The sequence below is a fragment of the Chlorocebus sabaeus genome, chromosome 9 (assembly GCF_047675955.1).
Source record: "Chlorocebus sabaeus isolate Y175 chromosome 9, mChlSab1.0.hap1, whole genome shotgun sequence".
Lineage (NCBI taxonomy): Eukaryota > Metazoa > Chordata > Mammalia > Primates > Cercopithecidae > Chlorocebus > Chlorocebus sabaeus.
Window position 1 is genome coordinate 122,480,243 of NC_132912.1, and position 17,811 is coordinate 122,498,053.

The 17,811-nt window shown below is 40.7% G+C and overlaps 2 protein-coding genes across 4 annotated transcripts in view; one reads left to right on the plus strand and one right to left on the minus strand.

Annotated features, from left to right (window-relative positions):
• The window catches only part of INPP5F (inositol polyphosphate-5-phosphatase F), a 104,320-nt gene extending 90,564 nt beyond the window's left edge, over positions 1–13,756 (plus strand). Inside the window, exons 1-6 of one of the 2 annotated variants that reach the window (XM_007964260.3) lie at positions 3,596–3,863; positions 5,195–5,266; positions 6,762–6,835; positions 7,393–7,521; positions 8,138–8,225; positions 11,256–13,756. In XM_007964260.3, the coding sequence (XP_007962451.3) occupies positions 3,808–3,863; positions 5,195–5,266; positions 6,762–6,835; positions 7,393–7,521; positions 8,138–8,225; positions 11,256–12,408 (1,572 nt within the window). In that variant the 5' untranslated portion in view covers positions 3,596–3,807 and the 3' untranslated portion in view covers positions 12,409–13,756. Of the gene's footprint in view, positions 1–3,595; positions 3,864–5,194; positions 5,267–6,761; positions 6,836–7,392; positions 7,522–8,137; positions 8,226–11,255 lie in introns of those variants that run through there. The other variant, XM_007964257.3, reaches the window with a different exon arrangement.
• A 638-nt stretch (positions 13,757–14,394) lies between these two features.
• Positions 14,395–17,811, minus strand: part of MCMBP (minichromosome maintenance complex binding protein) — a 43,737-nt gene continuing 40,320 nt past the window's right edge. For both annotated transcript variants that reach the window (XM_007964263.3, XM_007964262.3), the window contains exons 15-16: positions 16,592–16,680; positions 14,395–16,181 (exon numbers count right to left, since the gene is read on the minus strand). In XM_007964263.3, the coding sequence (XP_007962454.1) occupies positions 16,055–16,181; positions 16,592–16,680 (216 nt within the window). In that variant the 3' untranslated portion in view covers positions 14,395–16,054. The remainder of the gene's footprint in view (positions 16,182–16,591; positions 16,681–17,811) is intronic.

Below are 17,811 nucleotides of genomic sequence, written 5' to 3' on the forward strand. Positions count from 1 at the left end.
TGTGTTGATTGTCAAGAGGAGGAGGTAGAACACGGGACACAAAGATCCCAGACTTGTGGAATTTGTGTGTGGTCTGCTCTTTGGAGACAGGCATGGTTGCTACATTTTGAGACTCTCCACTCTGTTCCGGAAAGATCTCCTCTAAAGCTCACCATGCCAGACTGGTTGCATCTCATAATGGTTGAGGTGTTGGCTGCTTGCTAGATTTTCCTTGCTGTTGGTGGTCCCCGTGGTTAATGTTTTGCTAGAAACTTGTTCCTTTGAAGGTTGGGGACAGGAAGAGGTGGACGTAAGAGCCAGCGAAGCCAATGTTTTGGAGCCAGTGGCTTCTCAGGTCGTTTTCCTTGGCTTGTGTAGCAGGATGAGGGCTGCCTACCAGAGGTCTTGGTATTTTTTTTAGTGGAAGGCACTTAATCTCCCTGTGGCTGGCTCCACTGTGAGCCCCTTTTGGAGAGCCAGGTGGTTTAGGGATTTAGGCTGGGGCTTAGGAGGAGCTGGAGGAGGTGGAGCAGGAACTGGGTCTCAGAATGGTTTTCAAGAGGTCTCTTTTCTTCTAGAGGGTGCTTTTTCAGATAGAGAACTGTTACCTTCTTCCTACATTTTCCTCTCCTGTGGATTACTCTCGGGGGAGACAGCGGGTATCATGTGCTGTTTGAGTTTTCAAAGTAACTACTGCGTTTCTATCTTGATTAGAGAATTCTTCAGCAACTCCTCTTCGTACAGGCACGTCTTTGTCTTGTGGGTGTGATTCTTTGTAATACTGCTGATATTTCTTTGATTTTGCCATCGATATTTTTCTTCCACTTACTGCAAGGCTTAAAGATTTTCCTAATGGTGCTGTTTCCCTCTCTCTTGATGAGAGATTTGGAAACCTGCTCTTGGGACGAGTTTGCTATAGAACCTCTGTACAATCCATCAGCTCGGCTGGAGGTGTTGACCCAGAACAGAGGCTCCTGCTGGAGGACAAGAGGTGGCCCTGGAAGTGGCAGTGGGGGTGCAAGTCTCTGGAGAGCCAGCCAGTGGAAGGCTCAGCTGTCAGGCTTGGGAATTTGCTCTTACTGCCTGCCTGCCTCAACCATCCACTCGTGAAATATGTGTGTGCGTGTGTGTGTTTAAACAGTTTTATTGAGACATATAATTCATATACCGTATAATTCACGTATTTAAAGCATGTAATTCAATGGTCTGTAGTATATTCAGAGTTGTGCAGCCATCACCATGGTCAATTTTAGGACATTTTCATCACCACAAAGAGAAGGCCCGTACCCTTTAGCTGTCACTTCCCTACGCTCCACAATCCCATCCCTAAGCAACCACTAATCTAATTCTGTCTCTGGATTTGCATATTCTAGACATTTCATTCAAGTGGAATAATATAATTATGTGACCTTTTGTGACTGGCTGCTTTCACTTAGCATAATGTTTTCCAGGTTAATCCATGTTGTGGCATGTGTCAGAGCTTCATTCCTTTTTGTAGCTGAATAGTATTTCATTATAGACCACATTTTGTTCTTTCTTCTGTTGATGGGCATTTGGGTTATTTCCACATTTTGACCATTGTAAATAGTGCTGCTATGAACATTTGTGTACAGGTTTTCGTTTGAACACCTGTCTCTATTAAATAGCTCTTTTGGGTGGAAATGGCCAGATTATCCAATAATCCTGTTTAACTTTTGAGAAACTGCCAAACTATTTTCTACAGTCGCCATGCCATTTTACATTTCCACCAGCAGTGTATTTCAGTGCATTCCAGTTTGGAGGGTTCCAGTATCTCCAGTCTTTGCCAATACTTATTCACTTATTTTCCTTTTTTTCTAATTGTAGTCATCCTATTTAGTGTGAAGTGGTATCTCATTGTGGTTTTGATTTGCATTTCCCTAATGACAAACGATGTTAAGGATTTTTTTTGTTTGTACTGTTGGCTATTTCTGTGTCTTACTTGGAAAAACATGTATTCAAACCCTTTGCCCATTTTTTAATTGGGTTGTTGATTTGTAAATAGTTTTTTTGGGAACAGAGCTGGGATTAGGATCAGGTGAGTGAGGTACGATTATGCAACTACAGGGGTGTATTCTATCTCTACTTAAATGTTTGATGCTTTGTCCATCATATTTTTGCATTTTGATTTTTAAAAATATTGCACTAATTGGTTGACAAAATTAATGACACCCTTTAAAATTTGTACCAGAGACCAGTACCTCCTCACTCACCTCACTGCAGCCCCAGCTGTGTTTAAATATCTGCTGGAAAAACAGGCAAGCAGTTTGGAAATGCGCGGTCCCAGCGGGGAAGTAGGCCTGGCTGCGGGGTCCCGGCCCAGGGCATTGGGCACTGGATACAGAGAACTGGGAACCGGGAACTGTCCAGCACGCCCGTGCCTGTCCTGGCCCTTTTCCCTTGCAAGGCTGAGCGCAGCTCTGTTCGGGCCACCCTAGACGCACTCCGACCTAGAGTCAGAGTGCGCAGCTCTGTTCGGGCCACCCTAGACGCACCCTAGACCTCTCTGCCTTTCTTGTCTTTTCCCGCCCGTTATCGCAGGAAACCCCCGACTCTATCGACAGCGGCAAAGAGACTCTGAGACTGGAGAGGCAACTGCGGACCTGCAGGGCCCGCGTCACCTCTCTGCGAAGCCAAGTGGTGTTCCCAACTTGCTTCGACTCGCTTCCGTGCTCTCAGGCCGACTGTCCGGTCCAGCCGTGGCAGTGGAGTGGCCAGGCACACGGCAGCCACTATCTTTTAGGCATGTGATGGCCTAGGAGCCAGACGCTCGGCGCGGTACCCTGGCCCGGCCCGCCAGCCTCCCCCTCTAGCCGCAGGCACTGACCCTGACGAAGGCGAAGGCGCCAGCAAACTCTCGCGGGAGTGGCCACCCTGGCGCCCCTCCCCCGCCGGGCCGGGGTCCGTGCCCTCCTTAGAAGGCGTAGGATGCGCAGGATGGAGCGCGCATGCGCACTGGTCGCCAGCCGAGGCCGGAAGTGAGCCCCCGGAAGCTAGATGTGTCCCCTGGGCGTGACTTGGCACTGCCGCGTCGCAGTTGCCGCATTCGCCGCATTCGCTGCAGGCGCGAGGTTGGGTGCAGGCGGCTGTTTGAGCCTCGAGGCATCGACGGACAGACAGACGGACGGACTGACTGACGATGCCGCGCTCTCACAGGCCTCCACCTACAGCGCAGCGGGCTGCCACGGCCGCAGCAGCCGAGCCCAAGTCTGAGGGCGTTGTGGCTATGACTTTCAAGATTTTTCTCCTTTTTGCAGGACTTATGGTTAAAGTTCCTGTGGGGTTATATTTTTCCTGCAAATTACTTCTTTTCCAAAGTCTGATGTTGATGTCCCCGGAAGACAGCGGCTTTTACGCTACCATTGTCGCAGTGGTCGGGCTTCATGTGGTGCTGGCAATTTTCGTCTTCATAGTGTGGAAGGAGGGCTTGCCCCAGTGGCGGGAAAACAAAAACGAGTAGAGCAGCTGCTTCAGAGCTGCAAACGCGGGGTGGGGTGGGGAAATACCTAAAGGGTTTTTCGTCTTGTTTCTTGTTCGTATTGAACGTGCTTTTTTTTTTTTTTTTTTAAATTTTAAGGGGAAGGGTGGGTGGGGAGGGAATTAAATATTTACTGCAACTAAGACTTCAGTAAAATTGGGGGTGGGGGGAGGGTTGACATTTTCCGACTGCCTGTTACGTGCCAAGTGCTTTTTGTTAAGGACATAATGTTTTTGACTGGGGATCATGTTTGGCTGATGTAAATATTAATGCCAAAAGAGGAAGTCAGGGTGAAAGTAACACTGTAGTAGTAGAATTTATTTTGTATTAAAATGTGTCGTGACGTAATTTTTATGGCTTGGCTCAAGCAACAATTTTCAGAGTGCACGTAAGTATCAATGCATAAAACTTAACTACGTTTTACAGTGTTATTTGGTATTATTCTCCATGAGGCTGCTTGGATCGTTGTCCTTTTCCCATTGATTAATTGGTTAATGCTCAGATTTTGGCTCCTAGAATCGATCTGTGTTTCCTGTCCTGGCATCTCATTATGTCATTTGTTGTATTTTTCGATATTGTACGTGCAAATTGAGGTGAATTTGTTGTTTTAGATTAAGACTGTCAGACTCAAGCTACAACAAGGTGTCTCTGATGTAAAAAACTGCAGTTTAAGATTAGGGTAAATCCTTCCCTGCAGTACCTGTTAAACAGTGACCTCATTCTTACGCAGATTTAGTCCATGGTTTAAGTTTCACTTACAAACGCTTTTTTTCCACTATTATTTTCTGCTTGTATTTAGTAGCATTTTGATAAGATCTAGGGAATAGGTATGAAATCCCAAGGGAGAAATGTCGTCTTTCTTACAGTGGAATTTGGAGACCAGTATAAGAATGCAGAAACATCTCTACCTTTTGCTGGAAAGGCTATTATTGTTAGATTAATATTAGACTAAAAGTTTCATTTTAATTCAGATTCTGCCTGTGTTAATTATTTGTAGATTTTATACTTTAAGAATTTTCCTATTGGTAATTTTACAAGGATGTACATTTTATTGTAGTTTTGGTTTCATGGTTCATCAACACTACCTGGATTCTGATTCTTATTTTCATAATTGATTTTAGAGTGGGTATAAACATGGCAAAGTAGACTTAGAATAAGGGTGTTTGTTTATTGAAAGCCAAATAAATTAATCTATAATGACAAACATGCAAAAGTAGCTTGGACTTGTTCCATTTTTGCACATAAGTACTGTATTCATGTAAAAGTCTTTCAAAAGATGTATTCCACATGAATGTAAAGATACCCTGAATGTACAGTGTGTTATTTTGAAGATTAGATAATGTGAGATAATTAAGATTTCTCCCTTCTCACTCTCACGTTTTTCTTTTTTCTTCCCTTAACTATTTCTCTATCATCCTCCAATCCCACCACTCCCCCACCTCAAGTTATCCCATTTCCTGAGGGACTCCTCCCTCCTTTGGCTGCCTTTCTCTACTCTCCATCCCTCACTTCCCAGATCGGCTTTTCCTTGTTTTTTAAAGACTGTCCAAATGGATAGATTGTATTACATCTAACTGCAGTAGAACTCATTGATTCTCTTTTTTTTTTCCCTCCCCCTGGCCAATTTTTTTGTCCTAAGTATCTCTGCTTTAGAAATATGCTTGGCAAAAACTGCAGATGAAAATGAAAATATTAAACTCCTGTGTCATATTTGTTTAGCCTCATTGATGCTACTCACAGAGATGTGGATGTGCTGTTACTGCTTTCTAACTCTGCCTACTACGTGGCCTAGTAAGTTGCTTATTGATTTAAAGCTTTCGATTTTGTGTTTTAAATTTGAGTAAATTTTCTTTTTAGAATTCGTAACAAAAAAATGAGAATATGGCTTTGTTATATATTTTATGAAACTTCATGGAACCCCTTTACCTTATATAACTGTTACGTCATTCTAACTCCCTTTTATCTTTATTGGTGTGAAAGCATGATTTTATAGTTAATATGTTTATGTTGTATTCTTTTGGCATTTGGTATTGTTTCCTATATATCTCCCAGATTTTGATGTATTCCATACATTTTTATCACTAATGACCACATATCATTGTTTGTATTACTATAGTAAAGTTTTTCCTTACTGTTAGGTATTAAATTACTTCCAGTTTTCCAGTTTTTTGTTGCTACGAATGATGCAGTTGTCTTTATGCAGTAACGTGTCTGTGTGTGCGTGTGTGTGTGTGCATGCATCTGCGCACTTCTTTGGTTACAAGCGTATGATGATTTACGACTTCTGTGGTTTGTTGTCAGATTGATCTCCAGAAAGACCCTGAATGAACAGTGCTAGTAGCAAAATACAAGCACTTGTTTCCCCACACCTTACCAGTATTTTTCTAATTTATATTTACTCAGTAAATATTCACTTTGGTTTTGGCTTTGTGTAAACTGTTATTTTTTAGTCATTTGCCCAGATGCCTGTTGGCATATATCATATGGATTTTTCAATCTTGATTTTGGATATCATATTTAACAGCTGTATTGTTCCCAGATACATAGTTTTTTTTTCTCTCTCTCTGCCTCCCTCTTCCCCCCCTCCCTCCCTCCCTCCATCTGTGTGTGTGTGTGTGTGTGTGTGTGTGTGTGTGTGTTTGCGTGCGCATGTGGGCATGGGCGCATTTGCCTTGTAGGTTAGGTTTTAGGTTTGTTTTCATTTTATATGAGTTTTTATAAAACTTATTTTAACCTTGTAGTTGCTTTTTTTTTTTTTGAGACGGAGTTTCGCTCTTTTTGCCCAGGCTGGAGTACAGTGGCATGATCTCGGCTCACTGCAACCTCCACCTCCCGGGTTCAAGTGATTCTCCTGCCTCAACCTCCTGAGTAGCTGGGATCACAGGCATGCGCCACCATGCCCAGCTAATTTTGTGTTTTTAGGAAAGATGGGGTTTCTCCATGTTGCTCAGGCTGGTCTCGAACTCCTGACCTCGTGATCCACCTGCCTCGGCCTCCCAAACTGCTGGGATTACAGGTGTGAGCCACTGTGCCTGGCCCTAGTTGCTTTTATTAACTGTTAGATCTGTGAACTTATTTTCCCTTAGCTGTTGAACTATATATGTTACTCTTGTTAATTTTTAAAATTTTAAAATAGTTCTTATGTTTAACATTTTACCCCAGAATGTATGTGCTGTGGAAGATTTTGTTAACTGTATGTAACAGTTTGCAGCTATTGTGCCTTCCCTAATGAGCCAAATATGCTTTTGATTTAAATCCTCTTTTAACTTCATTTCCCTTTATCTAGTTATGATGATGAAGTTGATAAAGTAAACCAGTATCAACGACTAAGTCTAGAAGACCTGGAAAAAATCGAAATAGGTAAGTTTTAACTTACTAATCAAGTCATAAAAAGCAAATGCTGTTGTTTCCAAGAGGGGGTCAAATTACCTGGTTTAAGTTTCACCTACAAATGCTTTTTTTCACTATTATTTTCCATTTGTTGTTAGTAGCATTTTGATAAGGTCTAGGGAATAGATATGAAATCCTAAGGCAGAAATGTCGGCTCTTCTTACAGTGGAATTTGGAGACCAGTATAACATGTAAGAAAACCAGAAAGGGATATTCCAAGCTGTCTACTTCTTAGAACTTCCTTTCTATTCGTTATGGGTTAGTGATGGATACAGTCTTATCATAATAACCATATTCCTTTTATTATTTACCTTGTGAAGATTACCCTAGGGATCAAGAAAGCTTAAATGATTGAGATTGAAAGAGTTTTTCTAGCTTGCTTTATCAAAGCAAATGGTCACCAGAAGTTTGTATTTTGTGTGCTGTCATTTATATTACAAAGAAAAATGTGTTGGGTTTTTTGAAGATAATAGAAGAAAATGTTATGTGAAAGAGTTAACTTTATACATATTCGTTTGGGTTTTTAGGCCCTGAACCCACTCTTTTTGGTAAGCCAAAGTTCTCCTGCATGCGACTGCACTACAGATACAAAGAAGCGAGTGGCTATTTCCACACACTGCGAGCTGTAATGCGTAATCCTGAAGAGGATGGAAAAGGTAAAAAGAGGAAGAGATGAAAGTATTCAGTGAAAACTTTCTGTTTATTCTTAAAAGCCCAAAAGGAATTGGGGACATTTCATATCACCAACTGAATGAGAGAGGGTCCTGGGAATAGCTTTGGAATATGAGACCTTGAAATAGCAGCTCTGTTTCCAGCAGCCCAGGGAGATGATCTGAATGTGTTGTTTAGTTTGGGGCAAAGTTCTCTTCAGCAGGGATTCTCAGTGAGTTTGGCCCCATCAGTGATCATATGGGTGTCAAGGCTCTTCACATGTCATGTTCTTTTCATTTGTAGCAGGCAGGAGCTATGCCTGCCTTGTCCATGGCTGTTGCCTCGGCATCTGTCACAGTGCTTGAACAAACATGAGTTAGAACAAATTTCTAATTCCTCGATTTCATTCTTTTGTTTTTGTTCTTTTCTCTTAAAATTTTAGAACATCATGAATTAGTGGGGAGAGTAGTGAACAGGTAGCAGTTTTCTATAAATTGAAGCCAATAAATTTGTATTTAATTATACAACCACAAATTTCATTCAGTGGTATATGGGTTAGAACTGCTATTTTTTTAAATATGTTCATGGAGAAATTGGCAAGCAGTTATATTTGGGTTGCAGATACCCTTCAGTGCATTGCAGAGATGCTGCAGATCACCAAGCAAGCCATGGGATCGGATGTCCCCATAATTGAGAAGAAACTTGAGAGGTGAGCATACTGCTTCTCTCAAGAATAAAGGCATTCTTATCCAAAGTCTTATTTCTTTAAAATTCTTTGCAGGGGGAAAGGGGAGGAGATCACATTATGGTAAGGTGTTGGTATTTAGAGAGGTAAGGATCAAATTTCTGCAGATCAAAATACTTTTAACATTCTTCATGTATACAGTTTTCAGGTAAGTGTTAGACTTACAGAAGAGCTGCACAGGTAATTTACAGGGTTTCCATGTACCCTTCCTTCGGTTTCCCTTCATGTTACCAATTTATAACCATAGATCATTCATCAAAACTTAAGAAAGTAACCTTGCCACGGTAAGATTAATCAAAGTACAGATTTCACTAGGTGTTCACTAGCACCCTTTTTCTGTTCCAGGATCCAGTTGGGATTCCACACCGCATTTAGTTGTCTCTATAATTTAATGTTACTTCCTCAATCTTGTCTTCTCTTTCATAATTTTGACATTTTTTTTAAGAGTACTGGTCAGCTGTTTTGTAGAACATCCCTTAAGCTAGGTTTGTCCAGTGTTTTTTCCTGATAAAGCTGAGGTTACGCATTGTCAGGAAGGACACCGCAGAAGCGATGTGCACTTCTCAGAGCCTCATGCTGTGGGGAGGGAGGGCATAATGGCCTATGTAGTATTGTTGAGAATAAGCTTGATTACTTGGCTGGGGTAGTAGCATCTGCCAGGATTCTGCACTGCAAACTTTGTGTCTTCCTCTTTATAATTGCTAAATATTTAGGGGAAAACACTCTGAGACTATGTAAATATTGTTTCTGTGTAAACTTAAGTCTATTCATAACCATCATGGATCTTGTCTATGGTATTTATTCCTGTCATGATCTGTGGTGATTTTTCTAATTCTCATTCCTTCTACACTTGTTAATTGGAATTCTTCTGGAAAGCCACTGCACCCAGCCTCTTGTACACATTTTTAACCTATACAGGTTAATAATCTTTCATTGCTAAAGATTGTATTTTATGCATTTTCCATATTACTGTAGAATTCGTAACTACCATTTAAATAGATGCCTACTGTGATCTGTTTGGAAATGTATTGTGTGGGTTCAGAATGTGGATTCTGTGACTCCTGGTTCTATCAATTACTCTTTAACCTTGGAAAACATAAGCCTTTACTTCAGTTTTGTTATCTGTAAGATGAGAGAAAATCCATATCAGTGCATTGCATGAACTGAATGATAATGCACTTAGACCTGGCACACACCTATTAAACCCAGTTGCCAAGAATTTTGGTTGCTAGCATTTTTTCCTTTTATAAAAAAGTCATGACAGATATCTTTGTCATGTATTACTTTCTCATGTTTAGGATAATTTCTTGAGAATAGCATCCCCAGGTTGTGAATCTGGATTAAAAGACGTGACTATATCACTTGTCCCTAACAGTGCCAAACTGATTGTCAGACTCCTTTAACCCTGCACCCACCTCCTTAAAGGTTATTGCTTATCCTCAGTTTCAGGAAAAACTCTGAAGACCCAGAGTTTCATCTTCTTTTTTTTTTGGGGGACGGAGTCTTGCTCTCACCCAGGCTGGAGTGCAGTGGCACAATCTCGGCTCACTGCAAGCTCTGCCTCCCAGGTTCATCATGCCATTCTCCTGCCTCAGCCTCCCGAGTAGCTGGGACTACAGGCTAATTTTTTGCATTTTTAGTAGAGATGAGGTTTCACCGTGTTAGGATGGTCTCGATCTCCTGACCTCGTGATCCGCCCGCCTTGGTCTCCCAAAGTGCTGGGATTACAGGCGTGAGCCACTGCACCCGGCCCAGAGTTTCATTTTCATGAGTGATATGGCATTTAAAATAAGCTTAGGATATCCCTCTAGGTGTGTTTAAAAGTTTTGATAGAGTAACACTGTCGCCACAAGTACTTAGGTAGGTGGTATTTTGCCAAGAGAATCAGTCTGAGAGCAAGCCCCTGCAAGGATTTTGCCGTCCTTGACACAACTCATGTGGCCACAAGCGATACATTTTTAACTCCTAAGTAAACTGATGAGAGGAGACATTGAAATTTTTTCTAAGTACTTTGTAGAGAAAATAGTATGTTTTAAACAGGCTTTTGAATTTGGAAAAAGAATGCCTATCAACAGATTATTTCACATTTAAAAAGTGTGGCTTTTCTTTCTAATGAGCATCTGTCGGGTTTTGTGGTCCACATTCTACTAGTGAAGAGAACCATTTGGCCAGAAGAAAATTGTTGAGGCTTTTGCTGAAGAATTACTTTAACCCATAATTTTTCTGTAGTATGCTCATGATCAAGTGACCTTGCATGACCCAACAAGACAAATGCACAGACTGAGACATTTGTGGCAAATAGCATCAACTTTTCTCTCTTATTTGTAGCTGTCATGAGGGATACCAAAGGAGAGAAGACACTAAGAGTAATTGTGTTAAATGTCCCAAATCTTTTTTTAAATAAATTCAGGTAACCCACAGGACATATAAGAAAATGGAAGTCTTACCCCTCTCTCCCCGCACTACCTGAATTGAGCCACGCTGGGATGTCTAGATACCCTGAGTTCAGGTGCTGCAGATTCCCATTTATAGTCAGATGGTGGCGGTGCTAGACCCGCACTGCCCACAGTAGCAGCCACTCACCACATGTGCTTGTGAAGCCTTTTAGAATGCAGCTAGGCTGAATTCAGGTGTGCTGTAATTATAGAACACTACACATTGCCTATATTAAATTAGTTCAAAAAGGAATATTAATCTTTTAATATTTTTATGTTGAAATATTTTGTATATATTGGGTTAAATATTAAAATTAATTTCATTGCTGCTTTTTAATGTGGCTGCTAGAAAAATTGTAATTACATATGTATTTCACATATTTCTATTGGATAGCACTGTTTTAATGTCAACTCTGAGGGGTTATCTATCAATTAGCAATGCAGTGTTCTCAAGAAGTTGGGACCAATTTGAATAAGTAAGTGTTTTCACTTATATTAATAACTGGAACTGGTATACTGGATTCCATGGGGGATTAACTTCTTTTCTTTTAATTTGCAGGAAGAGCAGTAAACCTCACGAAGACATCATTGGTATCAGATCTCAAAACCAAGGTTCTTTGGCCCAGGGAAAGAATTTTTTAATGAGCAAATTTTCATCTCTAAATCAAAAAGTGAAGCAGACCAAATCCAATGTAAATATTGGCAACCTCCGAAAGCTAGGAAACTTTACCAAACCTGAAATGAAAGTTAACTTTCTAAAACCAAACTTAAAAGTAAATCTTTGGAAATCAGACAGTAGTCTTGAAACTATGGAAAACACAGGAGTGATGGATAAAGTTCAGGCAGAGTCTGATGGGGACATGTCTTCAGATAATGACTCATACCACTCTGATGAATTCCTTACAAATTCTAAGTCTGATGAAGACAGGCAGCTAGCTAACTCATTAGAGAGTGTAGGGCCAGTAGATTACGTTCTTCCTAGTTGTGGTATTATTGCTTCAGCGCCTCGATTGGGTAGTCGGTCCCAGTCTCTTAGCAGCACAGATAGTAGCAGTCATGCTCCTTCAGAGATAACTGTTGCTCATGGCAGTGGGCTTGGAAAAGGCCAGGAGTCTCCTTTGAAGAAAAGCCCTTCTGCTGGCAACATACACATATTGACTGGCTTTGCCAAGCCTATGGATATTTACTGCCACAGATTTGTGCAAGATGCACAAAACAAAGTGACCCACCTTTCAGAGCCCAGGTCTGTGTGTCAGCAGGCTAGTCAGGAAAGAAATCAAATGACCAGTGAAGTTTCAAACGAAGAAACCCAGTCAGAATCAACAGAACAGACACCTTCTCGGCCATCTCAATTAGATGTCTCTCTCTCTGCAACAGGCCCACAGTTTTTGTCAGTTGAGCCAGCGCATTCAGTTGCATCTCAAAAAACCCCCAGCTCTGCTTCCGGCATGCTTGAACTTGAGACAGGGCTTCACGTAACTCCTTCTCCTTCAGAGAGCAGTAGCAGCAGAGCAGTCTCTCCCTTTGCCAAGATTCGAAGTTCCATGGTCCAGGTTGCTAGTATTACCCAAGCTGGATTAACCCATGGGATAAACTTTGCAGTGGCAAAAGTTCAGAAGAGTCCTGCAGAACCTGAAGTCATTAATCAAGTCCAGCAAAATGAACTTAAAAATATGTTTATACAATGCCAGACACGGATAATTCAGATTTAGCTTTTAGCCATAAGAATCCTTCCATGGCTTTTATTTAAAAGTATGAAGTTTTTATCTCTTGGGGTATTTTAATTGTACTGTCTGAATCCAGGGATCACAAATTCTGTTTATTGGAAAGGGTTTTAAAAGGAGGCTGAACCTGAGTAGATTCCCACATTTTAGAGCCAGGACTACAGAAGCGCATCATTCTAGAATGTGTAGACCTGAGTAGCTTATACACTACAGAGCACTTTGCTTATTTGAAAGTAATTCAGCAACAGGTCACTTTGGGATAAACCTTTTTTTTGGAGTGGGGTGCGTAGACTACATTAAGTAGACACAAGGGCTGGACATGCAGATGCTTAGGGGATTAGCATTTTTCATAATTTGTTCTGTTTGTCAGTTCATTCCTGTGTGTTACCTCTACAAATTACACATTTAGTTTTTAGTGACTAACATGTTACCAAAGCATTTGAATATAAAGCTATTTTAGTTTTGATGGCTTAACTATTCCCTGAGGAGTTGAGGGTTATTGACACTAAAGAATTGAATTCTCATTTGATCCTAATTTCCCCCACATTCTACTTGAACACATTAAAAATACTCTGCTGCCTATACAGTGTAAACCTAGGAATATTAAGACTTGTCACACAGTAAACCTGATACATCAGAGGTGAATACCAGCACCTATTAAATTCCATTTTGCTGTTTTCAGGAACGTAAGAACACACACATATTGGCTACTGGAAATCCCAGAAGTCCGGTTTTCATTTATTCCAGGAGGGGCATCCTCGACATCTTATGTAGACGATCAACAACTTCAAAATTTAGTCTGGGCCAAGTGCAGTGGCTCACACCTATAATCCCAACACTGGGAGGCCAGGAGTTTGAGACCAGCCTGGGAAACATATGTCTCTACAAGAAAATACAAAAATTAGCTGGGCTTAGTGGTACATGCCTGTGTTTCTAGCTATGCAGGAAGATTGCTCGAGCCCGTGAGGTTGAGGCTGCAGTGAGCTGTGATTGTGCCACTGATCTCCAGCCTGGGGGACAGAGCAAGACGGTCTCAAAAAAATTTTAGACTGAAGCACAACTGTGCTGAATCTGACTATAACTCTTGACCACACAGAACCAGGGTTTGCCCCTGTAATCCCCATGGTAAGAAAGTTGTACGGCATATTCCAACAAGTACTGGTTTGTCTGGTATCTTTAGAGCTTTACTCTGTTGATGTGATTGATTCTCGGCTGAACATTATGTCTGTTGTAACTCTGATAAGCATTCCACTTGTGTTATTTATTAGTGGTATCTTTTTTTTTTACGTGTTAAATCTTGTGATTGTTAAAATAAAGTATCATTGTAATTTAAAGTGACAAATGTGTATGAGAATTCCTTGCATAACAGATTAAAGAATTTGTAAACGGGGCAAATTTGCTATAACTGAACACTTGGTCTAGCTGTTGCCAGTATTTTACTCCTTTGAAGTATACTCATGATTTAAAAAGTAAAATGGATCAGAAACTATACTTTAAATCCAAACATTCAAAACTGAATGCTTGCTTCTACCAACTTTTCTTCTGGGTCCTGAAAATATTAAGGGTTCCCAACACGGGAGAAAATACAACCCAACATTAGGTGATAAAATACATGTTTAAACTCCACAGAAACAGTTTTGAAAGAGATTTTTGAAAAGTTATTTTAAGGCAAAGTTCCACGCAGGGTTACACAGGAGTCTACTCAGTTTCCTGGCCATACAGGGTTAACGCTGTGCCTTTGAGCAACAAACTTGACTGTCCATGTGTATATAGGTGAGGGACAAAGGATTTCTGCAGCCAAGCGCTGCACTGCATTGCGCTGCCTGGGTGGGCCTTGAGCAGGAAGGTCCCTCTTGCTGCACCACCTCCACTTCAGTTCACCTCTCTCATGTCTTCCACCAGGAGGACATGGCCTTTTCCCACACAGATCACATGGGATGGTGAATCTTATCATTCATGAAAAACAGCCCAAGGTACTGGTAATTTGGGAAGTTTTATTTATTGGAAAGATTCTTTCAAGGGAACTTTTCTGCAAGACCAAGCAATGTATGTATTTTTCTTTGGTAAATTACAATTTACATTGGCACAAAAAACACATGGTGACTAATCTACTTTGCTGTAGGATAGTTAAAGAAAATGTATTTTATCCTCACAAATCCAGGTTAAGCCTTCATTTTATTTCTAAAAGTTTAAGGAAGGTCTAGTCTACCAGTTATAAAAATGAAAACCAGTTAAACTCTAATATAAACATTATTTACATTAGTTTATAAAAATAGATTTGCGTTTAGGAAAAGTTGAACAACTAGTAATTTTTACTTCAGTTATTAGGTACAATGAATTCCTTGATTTTTCAAGGCTGACCCTGTTTCCTTGGTTAACAATGTCAATTTAGGCCTTATAGGAAAAAATGTAAGGGATCCTTGATCTGTCTCCAACTAGGTAAGCTACTTCATACCACTGCCAGCTTCAAAAGTAACGTCCTAACCTTTCTGAAGATTCTGGTTGCCATAACCATGCTACTATAGTCTGTTAGTTTGCTCTATTGAAACTAATTGGTCTGGAGAAAACCTACCTGCAGCTGTATGAGGCTGTTACTGAAGTAGCAGATGTTAGCTGATCTAACATACTTGGAACCAACGGATGAACCTACATAAAATGCCAAAAATCCAATAGAATCAAAGCAACTACAACATGACATTAAGAAAATAACTTTCTAAAGGGGGTATTGGTTTTTAAGCTTACTGTTTTGTTTTCGTATGTGGACACAGCTTTGTAGCACAGCATTCCCTTATGCATGGTTCTCAACTGCACCGGGATAGGAGAAGATAAAGACAATGTAGTGTCTCGGTTTCTTTTGCCCCCCAAAGCTACATTCATTCCATTTAAAGGACTCTTATTCAAAGAGATTGTCCTTTTATGAAAAAAATGGTGATAATAGTGATTTATTCAAATTACTTGGCAAGGTAGATTGGCAACCTTAGAGTCCCCCAGATTTTTGGAAGTGTTACTACTGGTCCACAAAATACAAAAGTCTGCCATGTACAAGTCTAGTTTTGCAGGCTGTTAACAAATGTTAAGTGAGAAAAAGTTTCTATGGCCAAACATCTGGGAAATGACAGGACAGAATTTTACGTAGTCATGTGAATCAATGGCAAATACGCCTCCGTTCCCCAACGATGGACTACTGAATGCACCCCAACCCAACCCACTGTGAACTGGAAAAACAGAACTGGAAAACGTAAGGAATCCGAAGCATGATACCTCTGACTTTGAAATTGCAACAACCTTCTTCATTTCAGCATTTCAACAGTCTGGCCTATGACTCAGCTGAAGCTAAGGAAAAGGTATAATCAGCAACATTATCAATATTAAACTTTTAATATCAAATACTTTTTTTTACATCATTACTAATTTATATAATTATAAAACAAACTTCAAAAGTTCCATGAAATCAGTAAGGTAAAAGTCCTTACTGAATATCATATAAACATCAGATGTTATCAGGCTTGGTTTCAGGAAATGTCATTGGTTTGTGATAGAAATTACCTATAAAACAATGTGGTATAAATGAACATCTGAATTTTACAATCATGTGGCTACAATTTGCCCATTACTCTTCACAGGCATCAGATCTTTAAAGTTCATTTCCATTCACACATTTCTGCTGCTGGAGCCTCGTTCTTCTTAAAGACTCCAGCTGCTTCGCTCTCAGCCATCGTTCTCTTGACAGCGTTGTCTGACCAGCACTGAGAGACAGACACCTGGTTGGAAACACGGAAACAAATGTAAGTCTAGAGCTGGGAAAGTAAGTTTTAAATTTTTTTAAGACCTAGGAATACTTGGTGAAAACACAGACCATGTTAGGAGACAAGACCGTCTGGCAGTTACACACACGTCAATAGCCAAGTCAGGCTTCTACAAAGAAAGTGTTGAAGAGTCAGAATTGGAGGGTGGCTCGCTCTTTGAAGCTTAGAGAACAAGCAGCACGCCTGTTCCACTGAAGAGATCACCAGCCAAACTCGATTCCCCCTCAATGAGCCCTTTCATAACAGCGTTTTTGAAAGGAAAAGTTCATTTCTGTTTTTAGAAGTCTGCCTCAGTTACTGCTGAATAACTCAGAAGACTTATATACACAAGCTTACTGAGAAAACGATGCACACGTGCCACTCACCGAGCCACCACGAGCAGCTGGTGAAGATCATCAGCAGTGATGCTCTGAGGGTCATTCTTCCGCATTTCCACAAAGTCATCTTCAACTGCCTTTATCAAAAGAGTAAATGTAAATGATGTGCATTTTTGTAAGGAAGAGGAAATGAACATGGTTCCTTGACTGATATAATAAGGTGGATGTCAGCCTCTTAGACAAAGGAGGCAATATAGGTGAAAGTACCAAAGCATATACATAAATAATGCTGCTGATGAAAAGAAAATAATGAAACTCAGATTCATTTAAGGTCAAGCAAACATATAAATCAGCAACTGGCATAGGAACGCTTTTCAGCAAAGGAGGAGTGATGTTAGTGAAAATGGCAGAGAGAGGACTGCAGAAAACTGTCTCTACTGTTAACATAATCAGCTTCTTAAAAACTAGAAATAAAACCACACTTGCAGCAATCCAGAGAGCATTTATGCCAGAAAACCAGGTGATTACTGGTAAGAATGTTGAGCCTTGCGGCATTTTAACATGTCCTACTCCTATATTCCAACCCCTTCCCCTCCAGGCGGTAATTAATAGCTTCTTCAAAAGCCAACAGCCTGGCAGCCACCGGAGAGAGAACAGGGCTAGGGCTCCTTCAAAGTGCCATTCCTGGAGAACTGTCATCTGACCACCTGTCTGGTGGCTCCCTGGAAGGACCCATTTGCAAGGTTGTCTTTATTTAAAGTGACTGGAAGCCTGTCTACTATGAACCACCTCTTTCCCCAGGGCATTTATCAAAAACAATCAGACGAAATTATTAATCACCTTAGCTACCTGAGACACTGGGTAACAGTTGTGGCAAACAACAGACTAACCCAAACCCTTAAACAGAAAAGCTAACTGGGAAATGAGATGTCCACAGAGGGCTCTGAAAACCTTGGAAGGCTGCAGACATGCTCAGAGACCTTAAACTCCCACCTCTGGATAACCTGGAGGCTCTGTGTGAGCAGGAAATGAAGGCTAAGGCAGGCTTGTAAATTGTATGGCTATGTGTTGAAGGGTTGCCCCAACTTTTATTTTTATTTATGATTATTATTCACCCTTAGACTGAGAGACTAACTACTTGCTGGCATTTAAGGAAATTTCTTTCCAATCATTAACCACAAAACTAACAGAGCAGAGACTTCAGTGCCCACATGTGACAAAGATACAGACTTTATAGGATTAGTCAAAAAAGTTACTAAACAACCTAC